Raw genomic sequence first — 18,352 nt, forward strand, 5'->3', positions numbered from 1 at the left:
TTTTGGCAACATCAGTAATAGCTTTGATGTGCCCACTGCACTCAAATTGGGTGTTAAGGTCTACTGTTTCACTTATTCAGTGTTTCTTGTTTCCTTTTTTCCAAAGGTTCCACCCCATTTCTAATAATCACTGCAACTGAAAAGACTGAAAAAACATTGTTTCCAGATTCTAAGCACATTGATTCTAAAAACACCACTTCCATAAACTGGAGTATTTTCCACCTCCTTTCTCTGCCTAATGAGCTTCAAAAGGCCCAACCACTTCTACTTAGCATTTAATTTGACCATTCTATAATACACTCCTCTACCTCTCCTCTTTCTCTCCTTGAGAGACATAATATACTTGCATTGCTTTTGCTAAACCCATTGTGCCTACTATAGGGTTTACAGAAAGCACACTGTACCACTCCAGCAAAAGAACACACAGCAGTCCCGACCTCCCCAACTATCAGAAACTAATGGGCTTCCTGCCTCAAATGCCTTGTCAACAGCACCTCACTTGCATAGGTCTAACAGAGTAAACTTATCTGCAGGCAACCCACAGACTGTGACTCCTGCACTTGTAGCCAGGCACAAAGGCTTAGATCCATCAACAAATCCAGTGTATGTCACAGAACAACAGCCCAGCTGGCAGAATAATCAGACAAACTTGACACCGAGGGCACTGAAGGATCTGTAGGTATTGCCAACATTAAATAGGCTGAAGAGGCTAAATAGACAGTACTATGCACAACTAGGACGGAAGACTATATAGCTTATAAAGTGACATTTTAGAACACATTTTCAGAAAAAAGGCTTAACTATGCAAGCAACTATATAAAAGTAGCAGAAGCAAATGATCAGCCTAACATGCAAATATCAATCAGGAACAGAAAAAACATTTTAAAAGCAAACTAACGTGATGCCTCCAGAAGAACACAAAACTCTCTAGAAAGAGATGCCAGAGAAAAGGGTCAAAAATCATACAAAATAATTCATGTTGACCTCATGAATTTGGAAGTATTCCCTCATCTTCAATTCTTTTGGAATAATTTAAGAAGAACTGCTATAATCCTTCTTTAAATGTTTGATAAGATTCAACCATAAATTCATCTGGCCAGATTTCCTTTGATCGGATTGCTAGTTCGTTAGATTATTTACTATTGGTTTGTTAGTTCTGATTTGTTCATAATTTAATCTTGGTAAGTCTCAGGTGTCCAAGAATTTATCCTACTTTTAATATTTCCTTTTCTACTTCTGATTTTATTTATTGGAGTCCTCTCTACTTTCCTCATTCTGGCTAACAATTTGGTTAATTTCAAAAATCAAGTCTCACATTTCATTAATCTTTTATATTGTTCCTAGTCCCTATTATATTTCTGTCCTGATCTTATTTTCTTCCTGCTAATAACGTTATTTTTGTTTCTCTACAGGTTGAGGTACATCATTAAGTTATTCGAGACCTTGCTTCTTTTTCAAAACAGGTGTTTATTGCTGCAACATATCTTCTTAAAATTGCTTAAAATTTCTTAAAACTGCCCCTTTACTACATTATTTCCATTTTCATTTGCTCAAGAAAGTTTGAAAATTTCTTTTTAATATCTTCATTTATTAATTGGTTGTTCATGAGCATGTTAATTTCCATGTATCTGTAACGTTTTTAATATATCTCCTCTCACTGATTCTTTGGGTTTTATTTCCATAATGATCAGAAAATATGCTTATTATTGTATCAGTCTTGTTCAATTTTTAAGATTAGCTCTGTGATCTAACAGATGGATCCACTCCAAAAATGTCCCATGTGCATTTGAGAAAATTGTGTATTGTATCTATAGCTGTTGTATGGAATGCTGCAACTTACACATTAAAATCTTCTTTTTCAGTTTGAAGGACTCCCTTTAACATTTCTGATAGGACAGGTGTGACTGCAGTGAATTCTTTCAGCTTTTTTGGTACAGAAAAGTCCTTATCTTTATTTCTGCAATGCGGCTTTGTTGAAAACAGTATTCTTGGTTGGCAGTCGTCTTCTTTTCCACCGTGAAGATAGCACCCTATTCTGTCCTGATAGGAAGCATTTCTGCTGAGTTTGCTGCCAGGTTGACTAGGATTCTTTTGTATGTGTCTTGTATCCTTTGTCTTATTGCTTCCAGGTTCATCCCTTTGTCTTTCATCTCTTACAGTCTGATTACAACGTCTTGGTGTAGTCTCAATTGTACTGACTTCTGGGCAATACCTCTGAACAAGTTTTCAATGCACCTCTCTCTCTCGCCTTCTTCAGGCACTCAAACTGTATGTAGATAGGCACCATCCCATTATTCCACAGCTCAATAACACTATTAATTTTTTTATTCTTTTTTCTCTCTTTTTCATTTTAGATAGTTTCTATTACAACGTCTAACTTTCATAATATTATTATCTTTTGTCTAACTGCTGTTAAACCCACCCAGAATATTTTCAGCATATACCCTGATTTTCATCCCTACAATATGATTACGTTCTCTTCATGCATACATATTTCTTTTGACATATCATATTTTTCTCTGCTTTCTTGAGCATATATTATATATGACTGCATTAAAGTCCTACCCTACAGATTCTATCACTGGAAAATTTTCTATGATAGTTAAAAAGTATTGATTTTCCTTCTCATTATGGTTTTTTTTTTCTTATTTGTATATCTGATAAGTTTTAGAAGGCATAAGAGATTATGAATTACATTTGATTAGCACAGTACATTATCAGGTTAATAATATCCCTTAGTTATTGCAGGCTAATCAGGTCCACAGTCTCCTGAATGAGTGTATAGCAAAGGCTAAATAAAAAGAGGGAAATGGAATGATTTCAGGGCTCCAGGAGGATCAAAGCCCTCTCACAGAATTCAAGATTCTCTCAGGGCTAAGACCAAGACCTTCTCTGGGTCTCCTGTATTTATTTGGTTATCAGAAGAAGAGAGGAGGGTACTCAAGAAGGGTGGAACCATTTAAGGATTTCTCCAAATAAGGTATTAAATTAATCCACTCAAGAAGGGCGGAATCACTCAAAGACTTCTCCAAATAAGGTATTAAATTAATCTGCTTAAGAATGAGATGCCTGAGGCTATAGTCTTTATGCAGTTGAGATCTGATCCAGGTGTCCTTGGCAGTGAGCTTGTTTTATCCTTTGAGGCTTTCTGGCTTCATCCACCACTAGAGGTTTTAGGAGGGATTAGTGGCTCACAGAGGTTCACTTACTATGAGTCCGCCACTTCCAGATAAGGAGCCTAGGCCTTGGACAGGTTCACAAGTGAACATGAAAAGCCAATGGATTAATTTAAATCCTGCTCAGGTCTGCTTCATAGTGGTCTCCATCAGTACATGACTGTGTTTACTTAAATACTTAGTGTTGTTCTAGGTCCAATTTAAATTATGTGAAAACATTTAGACCTCAATGATTTCTTTCAGTCTTTGTAACAGAAGCCTACAGCAACCTTTAGGCTATAGACACTTTTTCTCATTGGTGAGGCAAAATCTTTTTGTGTATTCTATGCATGTCCTACATTTTAAAGTGCTTTTTCACTTTTATGAGAAGTGAGAAAAATTTATTCTTCATCCTCTATGAACGCCATGTATTCTTCTGGTTATTCTTTCTGAATGTTTATTTGCTGAAGCTTCTTGTAGTTCTAAACGCTTATGCATTAAGACTCAAAGAGACTGGGGAATGCTCCTTTGTTAGAAAAATATTTCAAAGGTTTTACTTAGTACATATCTCAAAGATGGAACACAACAAGCTGGAACTAGAAAAACTATCAGGCACAGACACAAAATTCCTAATGAAATCTACATTCTTTTTCAGACAAAGTGTCAGGAAAGTGGCAACAGAGACCAAAAATAAAATAAAATAAAATAAAATAAAATAAAATAAAATACCACAAAACAAAACAACCCTCTCCACACTCCCACTGATGCCAGCAAAATCTAAGTGTAGTCCCTTTGTTTCTGTCTTTACCATGCTATAATGAAGTACTCCAAAGCATCATGTCCTGCCCCTACTAAGGCAGTGTCATAGAGAACTATGTTGGAAATCCCACAGAGGATTAACAAGCCCTTCCCTCATGTTGTCACTGGGGACCCCTTGAAGACTTGGGTTTCCAGTTTCACAGGAGAGTACTAAGGTGTATTTACATTATAAACAGGAGAAGCTGAGTGAAGTCATCCAACTTTAAATACTACCCACAGTAACAAGCCATTCCATCTGGGGATAGGGGAGGCCACACAGACAGCAGTAACTGCACTTCCTACCTCTCCAGGCAGGAGGTATCAAGAGAGGCCTTGTGGAGAGCAAGAACTCCCATCCTGCCAACCAATACATCGAAGCCGACCCCCAAAAGTTTTCCACTTAGGCCAGATGGGGGACAGAGATAACACATCAACTACAGATTTGTAAGAAGCATGGTCTTACTTCATCATCTAATGGTGTAATAGCAGCAGTGTCCACGAGTTCAGACAAAATAAACAGCCTGCTTAGTATTTCTAGAGGATAGACAAAAAAAAAAAAAAAAAAAAAAAAAACCACATTATAAAGACTGGAATAAACACCCAGTCTTTCAGTGTATAATCATATACCAATAAACATCAAGAACTTTCAACAAACCTCACTCAATGGACAAATAAAATAAATCTTATTTAGCATATAGAAACTAATATATGTGAACTTTTGAATAAAAAAATGCAGGTAAGTATTTTAAGAAAATTCAACGAACTTCAAAAAAAATAGAAAAGCAACTCAGTACTGTATCGGAAACACTTTAAAAAGATATTGAAAAAAAGAATCAAAAGGAATGAAGAAAGCTAATGGAAAATTTGGGATAACACTGAATGAACAAATATTGGGTTACTGGTATTGAGAAGGAACTTGAGAATGTTAAACAAATAGATGGGTTATTCAATGAAGCGAAAATAAGAAGCATCCCAAACATACAAAAAAATGCAACTAGCATTGTACTGGTAAAAGTTTATCAGTCTGATTCAATTCAACCAAGTCTAACCTGACAAACAATATAATCAAGCTCTCAAAGGTCAAAGACAAGGAGGATTTTCAAAGCACAAGAAAAAAAAAAAGTCCCAGTTTGCCTGAGCACATATTTCTCAAACAAAAACTTTATGGTAGGCCCAGAGAAAATACCATGACATAATCACACTGCTGAAAGGAAAAAAAAAAAAAACAACAAAAAAACTGAAATGAACAATACCCTGAAAAGCTATTCTTTAGAAATGAAGGACAGAGGGGCTGGGGATTTAGCTCAGCGGCAAAGTGCCTGCCTGGCAAGCGCAGGGTCGTGAGTTCGGTTCCCGGTACCGGAGAAAAACCAAAAACCAAAAACCAAAAAAAAAAAAAAAAAAAAAAGAAATGAAGGACAGGACAGGCATGGTGGTAAACACCTGTAATCTCTGCTCTACAGAGGCTGAGGCAGGAGGATTGCTGTGAGTTTGAGGCCATCCTGACATAAATAATGAGTTTAAGGACAGCCTGAACTACATAGTAAGACTGTCTCAAAACACAAAAAACAAACAAACAAAAAAGAAATAGGGATACACATATATATTCCCAGATAAGCAAAAGCTTAGAAAATAGATCACCTCCAGATCTATCCTACAAGAAATGCATTTTGGGGCTGGGGATTTAGCTCAGCGGCAAAAGCGCCTGCCTGGCAAGTGCAAGGTCATGAGTTCGGTTCCCGGTACCGGAGAAAAACAAAAAACAAAAAACAAAAAAAAAAAAGAAATGCATTAGGTAAGTCTTCAGAATGAAAGAGATGCTAATTAGTAATAAGAAAACCTCAAGATATATATGGTTCACCAGTAACTATGTGAATAAATTTTAAATTTTCTAATATTGTACACACGGTGCATCAAGCATATAGATATTTAATATCCAGTCTACATAACAAAAATAAAAGCTATAATAATGTAGTAACTGATAGACAATATAGTAAGAAATACAAAGAGACAGCAAAAATTAAAATGTGAAGAGAAATGCAGTGCAAATGTATTATTATCTATTAATACTTTCGTCTTCTTGCCATGTTTCCTGTGCTCATTATCATTGTTAAATAATTAGTATTTCAAAGTAGCCTGTTATGATCTAAACACGTATGTTGAGAGCTTTATGGAACCAACAAAGTAAATATCTATAATAGACATGCCAAAATAATAAGGAAGGAATCTAAGCTCACAATGGAAAAAACTCATTTATCACAAAGGAAGAATGCAAGACAGAGAATGAAATAAAATAACTAAAAAAATTTTAAAAAACAAAATGAGAAAAGTAAAACCTTACCTGAAACTCACTTATCACTAAGAATACACATAGGAAAGTCCACTGAATTAAAAAAAAAAATCAACAGGATCCATACTCATACAAACTAAGCTTTAAATGAAAAAACCCAGTAAAATGGGACAAGGAAGGTAATTATTATTTTAAAAGTGGTTAACACAAAAGAGAAAATATTTCTAAGTGTATATGTACCCAATTTTAGAGCATTTAAATATATAAAGTGAATAGCAACAAACCTAAGACAAAGTTAGACTCCAATACAATAATAAATATTGGGGTACTATATCACCCCACCCTTATCAAATCATCTAGACAGAAAACCAACAAAGAAACATCAAAGTTAAAATGCACCTAGACTAAATAGACTAAATAGAACATCTGCAAAGTATTCCACCCAGAAGTAGCAGAATACATAGTCTTCTCAACAGCACATGGAAAATTCCCCAGGATAGATCATATTAAAAGTCACAGACAAGTCCTAACAAATATTTTTTAAGTTAAATCATATTATCTTTTCTGAGCACACTGTAGTAAAGCTAGAATTCAGTAACAAGAAAAATGTGGAAAACTATAAAATTCATGAAAGTTTACATGACATACTCCTAAACAACCAAAAGAATAGGAAAAAAAAATTTTAAATAAGTATTAAAAATCCTGGAAAAACTGAAAAAGGACCCCAAAATCTGTGGGATACAGCAAAACGATATTACAAAGGATGATTACAGCAGTCAATGCCTACATCCAAAAGCAGAATGATCTCAAATAAACAACCTGCTACTGTACTTCAAGAAACTACAGAACTAAGAACAAACCAAACTCTAATTTATTAGAAGAAAAAATAATAAACATCACAGCATAAATAAACAGGTTAAAAATACCAAAGTTCAATGTCATAGTTAGTCTTAAAAAAGACAAAATGAACAAACTCTACACTATGAAGGTCAAGATTGGCAGGCAGTGTAGCTGAGATGAATGGTGACAGGGAGACTCAAATTTGCACAACTCAGAAATCACCGCAAAATACTGAATCTTTAGGAGACAGAAAACTATAGTGGTGATTATGGTGGGCAGTTATGAGACTGAAGGGATGGGAAAGAAGTCAAGAAAAAAAGACACGGAAAATAGAAAGGTTCATACATAACCAATATCAGACACTAACAAAAATTAATTTCCAAGGAGAAATGGGTCACGTTACGGGGAGAGAGCTCTCTGCTTAGAGGGTGTTAGTGAAGAGATAGGAGAGTGAGTGCAAATCTGTGTGCGTAGGTGCAGAGAGTAAAGAAAACTCTGCTGCACAGCAGTGGTGTGCTATGAAGAAGGCTGGACAGAGAAACAGCAGAAGACAAAGGTCAGAAACAGACAACCCTACATAGTTACTCCAACCCCATTACAACCATTCCTAAGAAGAGCACTATCCTGATGATAACTGGTCCAAGAACATCAACTCATTCAAATGTGAGCAACAGAAAAAAATCACAGTATTCATATAGATACAAAGACCTTTTTTAAAAGCACAAAACAACTTCCCTTGAGTAGAAAATGCACCAGAAATAAAAGTCAAATAGAGAAATGATATGGCTAGTTCTTAGTAGTATAATATGAATTTGAAAACTAAATTCTACCTAGGTATAAAATCTGAAACCCTGAAACTGCTAAAAGAAAATAGGGAGAACACTTAAAGCCACAGGCACAGGTGGAGACTTCCTATGTAGGATGTCAGTGGTACAGGACATAATAGCAAGAATCAACAAATGAAATGACATCAAATTAGAAAGTTTCTGCACATCAAAGGACAAAAAGAGTGAAATGAAGGCTGACAGAATGTGGGAAATTTTTTCTCAGCTGCTCTTCCAACAGACAATTAATACGTAGGATACCAAAACATGAAATCAAAGAAAAATTAGCTCAGTCACTAAATTGGCTAATGAGTTGAACAGACATTTATCAAAAGAAGCACAAGTCGCCAATAAGTGTATGAAAAAACAGTCAACATCTTTAGCCACTAGGGAATGCACCCCAGTTAAGACTGGCTATCATCAAGAATGCACAGAACAATAAATGCTGATGAGATGTTAGGAAAATGGAGCCCTTCTACACTGCTGGGAGAAACGTCCATCACCGCAGCCTCTATAAAAATCAGTATGGAGATTCCTCAAAAAATACAGAAGTAGCAGATAACCCAACAAAATACCACACACCAACAAAAGTTAAATTTCCAAGAGGAGGTGGGTCATGTTACAAAGAGTGAGCGCTGTGCTTGGAGGGTGTCAGTGAAGGGCTGGGGGAGGGAGTGGCAAAAGAAGTAAGGTCCCAGTAGAGAGCCCTGCATATCGGTATTTGCTGGGGTGTAATTCAAAATGGCCAAAATATATAAGGTATCAGCCTAGGTACCCATCCATGCATAGATCCTTACTGAAAATGTAATATCTATATATTTAGCCATAAAGAAGAACAGAAGAATGTGACTTGCGGGAAAATGGAAGGAACTAGAGATCATCATGTTAAACAAAATAAGCCAGACTCAGAAAAAGAAGTATTGCATGTTTTCTTTACTACATGGACTCTTTAAAAAAAAAAGGTATAAAATTAGAAGTAAACATAGGAGTAAAGGATAGGAGTAAGAGAGAGTAGAGGGGTGTAAAAGAGGGTAATGGAAGATAGATGCATGTTATATGCATGTAGCAAAATGGTCCATCAAAACTGAATATTTAGCCAGGTTTGGTAGTGCATGCCTGTAATCCCAGCACTCAAGAGGCTGAGGTAGGAGGATCACCACAAATCCAGGCCACCCTGGGCTACATAATGAGTTCAAGGCCAGCCTGAACTACACAGTGAGACCTCATCTCAAAAAAACCCTGAATATTTAACATGCATTAATAAAAATATACCTCACAAAAGATGAATCCCAAAATATATATAAAATTATACAGTAAAAATAAAAGCTTTTGATAGCATTTAATTTAACATATAGTTACTATAAATGCAATAAAATAATAGTTCATTTAAAAGGCAGGAAGTGAAAGCAGAACATAGGTATTGAGTATAACAGTTACTTCCAGTAGGAAGCAGCAGGGTGTAGGACAGGAATTGCATTGCTAAATGTAGGTTATTCTCAAAGACTTAGTTTTTTGGAGGAAATAATTCATTGATTTGTTATTATAAATACAAAACTTAAAAGAAGACAATATATGGGCTATAATTAGATATTATTACGATGATTAATCCAAGTTTTGCATTCAAACTCCCAAAAAACAGTCACCATATAAAACAGGTAAAATTGTTCTAACTTAACTTTTAATTTTAATTAAGATATTATAGTTAAGAAAACCCACAAAATATAATAAATAAGATTATTAAATTATAGATAAGTACTTGACTAGAAAATAAAGGTCAGTGTTTAATAAAAAAAAAAAAAGGACAAAATTGTTTCAGACACAAAGCCAAAACTCCTCAGTAAGATACTGGCCAACAGATTGTAACAGATCATTAAAATATCTTATACGATGAGGAAGTTGGTTTCATTTCAGGGATGCAGAGACAACTGAACACATGTAAATCAATAAATGTAGTGTGGTGGATTGACAACCTGTGGTCAACTTGTAACACCCAGCTGAACTGAACCTATGTGGTGCTTGCTGGATGTAGAGGGCCAACCTGAGGACTGTTGCCAGCAGCATAAGAGGAAAAAGTGGAGAAGAGGAGAAGCTGTTGGGAAGTTGTAGGGAACTGCTGATTTTTCTGGAGAAGCTTGTCACGCTGGCCATCCTGATATAGGCTCCACTATTCTCTTCGTCAGAAGAGCCTGGGACCTCACTGTCACTGAGAATGGCTGTGGTACTTTTTGTGGGGAGCTCTGTTCTTTACTTTGAGTGTTGTTTACTAGCTCCAGTGCAGATCCCTCAGCCTGCTGGCCCAGATCCTTCATCCCACTGGCACAGATTTTCTAGCTTCCACCACTGACCTTTGGGCATTCACAGCTAAGATCCATGAAAAGGCCTGCATGAGACCTTGTCATGGGCTCCTGGCCTCCAGCTGGACACGTGGGGGCACTGTCATGGACTTTAGGTCTTCAGCAGGACTCATGCAGGACACTGTCATGGGATCCAAGTCCTCAGCTGAAGTCTTTGGTCTTTACTGTGCAGATAGATTTCCTGCGCTCTTTTTGTATATGATTGTTTGGGTGACTATTATAAAATAATCTTATAATTAAGTGCCCTGTATTGTACTGTTTCCATTTGCAAGCCCCTGGCTACAACATGTAGTCACACAAACAGAAGTAAGAAGAAAATGCACATGATCATTTCAACAGGCAAAAGAAACTTTTGACAAAATCCAACATCCATTCCTGAGGAAAACAGGTACAGAGGACCTTATTTCGATCTGATAAAAACCATTTATGACAAAGCCATTGACAACATGCTAAATGTGGAAAACTGAGAGCATTTCTTTAAAACCGGGAACAGACAAGGGTACACACTCTTTCCATCCCTGTTCAATAGGGTACTCAAAACCAGCTGGAGCAACAAGACAAGACAAAGAAAAGGGATATGAATAGGAAAGGAAGAAGCCAAACTATACTTATTTGCAGATGACATGATCTTTTATATAGGAGGCCCAAAAAAACTCCACCAAAAGACTCTTAGAACTAATAAATTTAGCAAAGTAGCAGGATACGAAACTAACAGACAAAATCAATAGTTTTCCTGTACTCCAGAAATGAACCCAAAAAGAAAGAAACCAGGAAAAACTCTCATTCACAATAGCTTCCCACCCCCCCCAAAAAAAAGTAAACACCCAGGACTTAACCTAACAAAGGGAAAGTGCTCTGTAACGAAAATGATTGTACACTAAAAAGAGCAACTGAAGAGGATATTAGAAAATGGAAAGATATCTCCTGTTCCTAGATAAGCAGAATCAACACTGCCAAAATGGTCAGATTTCAAAACTAACATGCAGATCGATGCAATCCTAATCAAAATGCCAACAGCGTTCTTTGTAGAACCATAAAAACAATCCCTAACATTCATATAGATCTACAGGAGACCCAGAATAGCAAAAGCAAGCCCAAACAAGAGGAAACCAGGAGGCACCACGGTCCCATAGTTCAAGTTCTATTAGAAGGCTAGTGTGATTAAAACAGCATCACGCGAACACAAAACCAACACTACTGATCAATAAGCAGAACTGAGGAAGCAGAAACACCAACAGGAACAGTCAACTCTTTGATCTTTGACAAAGTGACTAAAAACATACACTGAAAGAAAGGTCACCTCTTTAATAAATGCTCTTCAGAAAACTGGCTACCCACATGCAGAGGAATAAATCTAGATCCCTGTCTCTCATCATGTACAAAAATCAAATCAAAATGGATCAAAGACATAGATATTAAGGTAGGAAACTGAATCTGCTGGAAAATAAAATAAGTAAAACTCATGAAGACACATGCCTAGGCAAGGATGTTCTGAACAGAACCCCAATGGCAAAGAAATAATATCAAAACTCAGCGAATGCAATGATATCTAAAAAGCTGCTTGGTGCAGAAAACAGAGTGAAGAGAAAACCTACAGAATATGGAAAAATTTGCTACCTATTCCTCAAAGGACTGCTATTTAGAAAATATAAAGAACTCAGAAAAATTAGACCACCCAGAATAAAAGACCTAAGCAAAAATGGGGATATGGTGTAGATTTCCCAAGAGATTTACAGAATGTTTTTTAAAAATGGAAGAGTTTACCATAATTGCTCATTGGAATGCAACACAATAAGCACACATAGGCTATTTAACACTATAAATAATTTAGTTCCTCCAAAGTGATTCACTTGAAGACTTGTAATAACCCTAACAGATTGTCTATGGGACCAGACAAATATTTCACAGTACTTATAAAACTGGTGGGAAAAGTGGTTCTTCACAGGTCAGAAAAGATAAATGCAAACGTTTTTATATTATGTAAAAAATTAATACCAGAATGAATACCTGTATTAAAACTTATGTTATAACAAAAATTAATATTAATCATTAAGAACTAGTGAACTAAAATATAGAACAGGGAGAGACCCTTTAACCATACACAAAATACAAAAATAAAAAAAAATTATAAGAAATATAAACATATAAATTGCATGAGTTTTCATGTAGCAAAAGAAAAAATCTATAGGTATAGAAAAATAATTTCCCATAGGGATAAAGAAAATCTAAAGATTCAATACATACTTACAAAGTAAAAGCAAAAAGTCAAATGCCATAAGAAGGTACTACAGAAGAACAGATGCAAGTGATCAAGAGCACATTAGAAGATGCTCAAATCCACTAGTCATCAGAAAAAAGGAAATTAAAATGTTAATGACGTTAACTTAGGTCCATCACACCGGCAAAAATGAAGAACAGTAACATTTAATGGTGGTTGATACTTGAAAGAAAGATTAATGTTTCACGTGCAAACGCAAGTATCAACATGCCACCTTTCACATACATAGATACTATAATGGTTGATACATTATGTCAACTTGAGAGGTTTATAAGTTTAACTAAGCAACTCAGCAGGGGGGTGGGGTCCTCACTTTGTAAACATCCTCAGCCTGTGTAAGAGGAGGGCAAGGAGACCGCATGAGTGTTACACCCACCCTAGGGCAGATAGCCTGCATACAGTATAAGGGAGGAAAAGAAGCTTGTTCCCCCTTTTTGCTCTTGTTGCTTTTGCTATCTTCCACCGCCATGAACTGTTGCCCCTCAGCCATGCCACCCTGCCTTCAAGCCAAATGATTTTGGACTGAAACCTCCACAAACTGAGCTAAATAAACCTTCCTTTCCTTAATTTTAGGTATTGTCTATTTGGGCTCAGCAATGAGAGAAAAGTAACTAAGACAGCTGCTGTATACAGAGAGAAATACACAGGTACATATAAATATAAAAATCTTTGTGGATTATCACTAACAAGTCTAATATGAACATAATTAGAAATACAGAACAATAATTTGTCATTATAAAACTAACATTTAAAAGTAATGCAGAAAATTTATGAGGATACAATACTTGTAAGTAAAGTTATCAAACTTTTGGTTAAACTTAAAATCAAAATATAAAGTTCACTAGATAAAGCCATCTTTATTTAGTGGTTAAGAGTTTAGGCTCTGATATTATAAGCTGAATTCAAACCCTAGATGTATCTATTGCCCTGGAAACAACCATCCTGAGATGGCCTAGCCTCCTGAAATTTATATGTCTTCACCTGTAAACGTTTGACAAGCTGAGTAGTATATATGGTGGCACTTTTTCTTATTGCCTAACAATAAGAAAAACAACACAAGACTTGAACAAAGCACATAATAAAGTGTGAATCGCAGCCATAAAGAATCTACCCTGAATTAATCTACATCATTATCACAAATCTGTGTTTTCTTTCTAGGTATACTGAAACATTATTCTTACATGAATAAATATGCAGCATCATGAGGCCTTAGGGTAAGATAAGATTGTTTCCAGTCTAAAAACTTTTGCAGTAATTCATTTGCCCCACCAACTGTAGAAATCTTATTGTTATCCGACCACAACTCCAGTGATGACAGCACAACAGTCACTTTAAATTGTGTAAACACCTAAGAACATAAAAAGTAAATAGATGGGAAATCAACGTTTATGTCACTTTATAATAATCTAGAAATATTTCATTATGATTATGAATTTATACTCAATTTATATAGATGAATTAATTATTCAGAAACACCAGCTCAAGAAAATAAACATGATAATTTCAAAAGTAAAAACTCTGATGTGAAAAAGAAAATACTTACTGAATTTACAAGGCTGATCATTTCCATGACTTTGTTTGTTATGATCATGCTATCAGAGCCTAAGTAATCATACTGTAAAACAGAATTAATTTTACATTTAAATACAATTTGTTATGTAACATTTTGAGTACTACTGTGCCACAAAGAGGGAGAAACTTAAGTCATCTGACTCAAGTTTGAGCCTAATGACTCAAGTACTTCATCTATTGACTGATGTGAGGTTGAATGAACATAAGGTGGATCACTTGCATTCTTAATGGTCACATAAAAAGGTACGGTCACTCTGGAAAATAGTTTGACAGCTTGTACAAAAAAATTACAGGACTTACTACACGGCCCATCTTTTACACACCCGGGACATTTATCCCAAAGAAATGGAAACGGAATCGCACACAAACAAGTACATACAAACATTCCTAATATGTATTTTTGTCTATAATGGCCAAAAACGAACACTGTTTAAGTGATTAAATGGTTAAAAAAGCAGTACATTAATTCCATGGAATGTTACCAGGCAATAAAAAGGAAATGAACTGCTTATATATGGAATCACTTAGATAATACTTTAAGAGAACTATGCCTTTAAAAAATCTTAAAAGGAAACACTCCAGGGTAACAATGCAAATTTGCAAAATTATAAAAACGAACAGCTTAGTGTTAGCCCAGGGTTGAGAAGAGAGAGGGCACAGCTGAAGCTGTGAAAAGCACCTTGGCTATGGTGCTTTTGAATATCTAGATTATGCTATGGTACACAGCCAACTGACATGACACTGTCACATCAAACCACTCATATACATGCACACACACGCACACACACAAAGCAGTGTATATATGTGTTAAAATCTGAATAAATCTGAATGTCAATCCCCATATATCTATGTACTCTCTATAACATACTGCTCCAGAGGACCCAGAAATCATTCAAAGCTAAACTCATATCCAAAGCTAAATTCATTATTTTCCACTCAAAAATCTGCTTCACTTACATTTTTCAGCATTTCTAGTTAATGGTGGTATCAACGACTACATCCCACATTTAGTATACAACATGCTCCGTAAGACCAGAAGCTGGTTGTTCCTGCTGTTTGTACTCTATGCTACGAAAGGCTAGCAAGAAAAATGGAATCTTCCCATTGCCCTGTCACTAGGAATAATCACACATTTACATCTAATATTTAAAACTGATGAGAAAGGAGAATACATACCAAAGCTTTGTCTATCACAATATGCATTTCTAGATAAAGAGGAAATAGATCTGGAGCTTGTAAGTCCGCCTACAAAAAAAAAAAAAAATAGCAGTAGCATGTAAAATTTGAAATTTTTCTTAATTTATTTTGCACTTTTTCATTTTGTTATTAGTATATAAAGATTACACTCATCATGGGGAGCTGGTACATGCACTTAACACATCTTAATTCTTTTTCTTATCCTCTCTCCTTCCTTTCCCTTGCCCTTTCCTCTATGTCTCACTCCCCTGGCTTTTTGCAAAAGATCCATCTCTCTGTTCCTTACTGTCTTTTATTTTGCTCTATAATTCATTTATATTTTGGGTTTCTATGCCTGATTTATTTCACTCAATATTATGGTGCATCCATTTCCCTACAAATGACTCACGTTTCTCCCTCTTTGTGGCACAGCAGTGCTCCACTGTGTATAAATACAACATTTTCTTTATTCATTTATCTGTTGATAGGCATATAGGCCACTTCCAGGATTTAGATATTATGAGTTTTGCTGCTAGGAACGTAAGTATGCATGGATCACTGAAGAAGTACAAATTGCCGATAAATACATAGAAAAATGCTCAGCATCTCTGGCCTTTAGAGAAATGAAACCCTGAGACTCTATCTTACCAGAGAAAGAATGCCTATCATCAAAAAATCAAATAATGACAAATGCTGGCAAAGCTATGAGGAGAAGCAAATTCTTCTATGTTGTTCATGGAAATGGAAACTAGTACAACCATTATGGAAATCAGTATGAAGATCTTTCAGAAAAGAAAAAGTAGAAACTCATTTTGACCCTGATATTCCCCTAGTAAGTATCTTATCAAAGGAGTTAAAGACATCATACTGTAGTGATACATGTTTACCCTTGCTCATAGCAGCATGACTCATAAAAGCTAATCTTAGATGTGGCCTAGATGTCCATCAACAGATCAAAGAAAATGTGGTAAAAAACACACCCAATAAAGTACTATTCAGCCACAAAGAATGATAAATTTGTGTCATTTGTAGGAAAATGGATGAGGCCATAAGATTAAGTGAAATGTATCAGAAATACGAACACAAATATCACATTGTTTCTGTTATACGTGAGACCCACAGTATAAATAATTTAAAGAGCACAATGAAAGAAAGTAAATACAAAATAGGAAGATAGATCTTTTGCAAATGGGAATACTATCTAGAGATGAAGGAAGAGAGAATGGGGAAGTAAAAAGGGTTAAGATGTGTTACATGAACCAACTCCACATGATGAATGTAATCATTATGCACAGAAAATATGTACTAATAAAAAGAAAAAACTAACAATAAATGCCTGTATCTTCATAGGCACAAACGTATGTGCACAGGTTGACACACTGTTATCAGTAATGGCTGCCTGTTACTCACCAAGTTGCACAAAGACATGTAACCTCTGAAAGCCACGGGATTTGTTTGGACTATGTCTGTCTGTGCTCAGCAATGACCAAACAATGAAATCAAGAAAAATATATAATAATGTTCAAATTTTATGACTTTGTGGGGCCACCTTACTAGCCATCCAGGCACATATAATAATATGCTAGGACAGAAGATACAGGACAGAGAGGGACAGTATAAAATTTCATCATGTTATTCAGAGCAGCACTTAAAATCTACTTAAATCTTCTGAATTGTTTATTTCTGGAATTTCCCATTAATATATTTGGGCCAGAGATGACCATGGGCAACTAAATCTGTGGGTAACTGAAACTACGTAGGGTGAAGCTGACACTAGGAGACTAGTGTAATATTAAAGTCCTGAAGATTCCACAGTTGTTGGGTATACTCTTTACTTCTTTGAGGTATTGGTGGCTGAACCTAGGCCCTGTGCACTAAGCTATATCTCCAGTCCTTTTTAATTTTCATTTTTAATTTTGAGACAAGGCCTCACTGAGTCATTAAGTTTTCTAGCCCAAGACTGAACTTAATGATCCTCCTGCCTCAGCCTCTCAGAGGGTTATTATACTTTATGTGTGTGACATTATACATTATATGTGTGACATATATACAGTAGATACTATATATTATATAGTATATATGTCCTTACCACTTAATACAATGTCAACAAATTCAGAATATTAACATCCCTATCCTTACTGATTTTGTCCACTCTTCTTTTAGCAATTACACTAAGACAACTGTCACTTGAGGTTTAGGGTGAAATTTCCCAATGTGGTCATGGATCACTTTATTTCTCCTTACAGTTCCATCATTGTTTTCTTTCTTTCTTTTTTTTGGTGGGGGGGACTGGGAATCGAACTCAGGACCTTGTGCTTGCCAGGCAGGTACTTAGGCCGCTGAGCAATATCCCCGGCCCTCTAACATTGTTATATTTAAGGTTACTCATTATTTTGGCAAAATGAACCTTTCATCATGATTAACTAATCCTCTTTATCTTTGGTAGTTCTTTGTACTGCAACTAAAACCATCAGTCTCAATATGACTACATAAGCTTTTTGGTATAATGTCTGCACCTTTTTCCAACTTTAACTTTAATCATTGTTTCACATGTCTGTGTTTTCAAAAACAAATATTTACATTATTTTTATTCTGAATGAAAGTCTGTCTTTTAAAGTACTAAAAGCAGTTACATATAGCCTCTACCATTTTTGAGTTTAACCTTCCATTTATTTTTGTATTTTTTTATCTGCCCTCCCCATTTGCTAGCTTTTTTCTTTCATTATTTTAGATTGGTTGCTATTATTATTCCAAGTTTTCTCCAGGAAATCTCAAATTAAGGCCCCTATTCTCTTATTTCCTTAGAGATAAAACATTTCCCACTAATTTAGAGAAATCTAATGTTATCATCCCACTCCTGAGAAAAGCCCCACACCTGACCTCTCTTCTGGATATTAAAAGAAATAAAAGTAACTCTACACATAGCCTTACCATTTACATGCAATTGTTACTAAGTATTTTAACTATTTTTAATTAAAAACATATTGTTCATTTTTCCACATATGTAGTTGTATTAGGCATGACTTCAAATGTCTTCAGCATGAGAAATGATCCAATGAACCTAG

The 18,352-nt window shown here is 35.5% G+C and overlaps 1 protein-coding gene across 1 annotated transcript in view; it reads right to left on the bottom strand.

Annotated features, from left to right (window-relative positions):
• Adam32 (ADAM metallopeptidase domain 32) overlaps positions 1-18,352 on the bottom strand; it is a 130,626-nt gene that overhangs the window by 87,687 nt on the left and 24,587 nt on the right. Inside the window, exons 8-10 of the mRNA XM_013507724.1 lie at positions 15,288-15,356; positions 14,083-14,154; positions 13,721-13,887 (exon numbers count right to left, since the gene is read on the bottom strand). Of these exons, the coding sequence (XP_013363178.1) occupies positions 13,721-13,887; positions 14,083-14,154; positions 15,288-15,356 (308 nt within the window). The remainder of the gene's footprint in view (positions 1-13,720; positions 13,888-14,082; positions 14,155-15,287; positions 15,357-18,352) is intronic.

The sequence above is a fragment of the Chinchilla lanigera genome, unplaced genomic scaffold (assembly GCF_000276665.1).
Source record: "Chinchilla lanigera isolate Chin_1 unplaced genomic scaffold, ChiLan1.0 scaffold00135, whole genome shotgun sequence".
In the NCBI taxonomy this organism is placed as follows: Eukaryota; Metazoa; Chordata; class Mammalia; order Rodentia; family Chinchillidae; genus Chinchilla; species Chinchilla lanigera.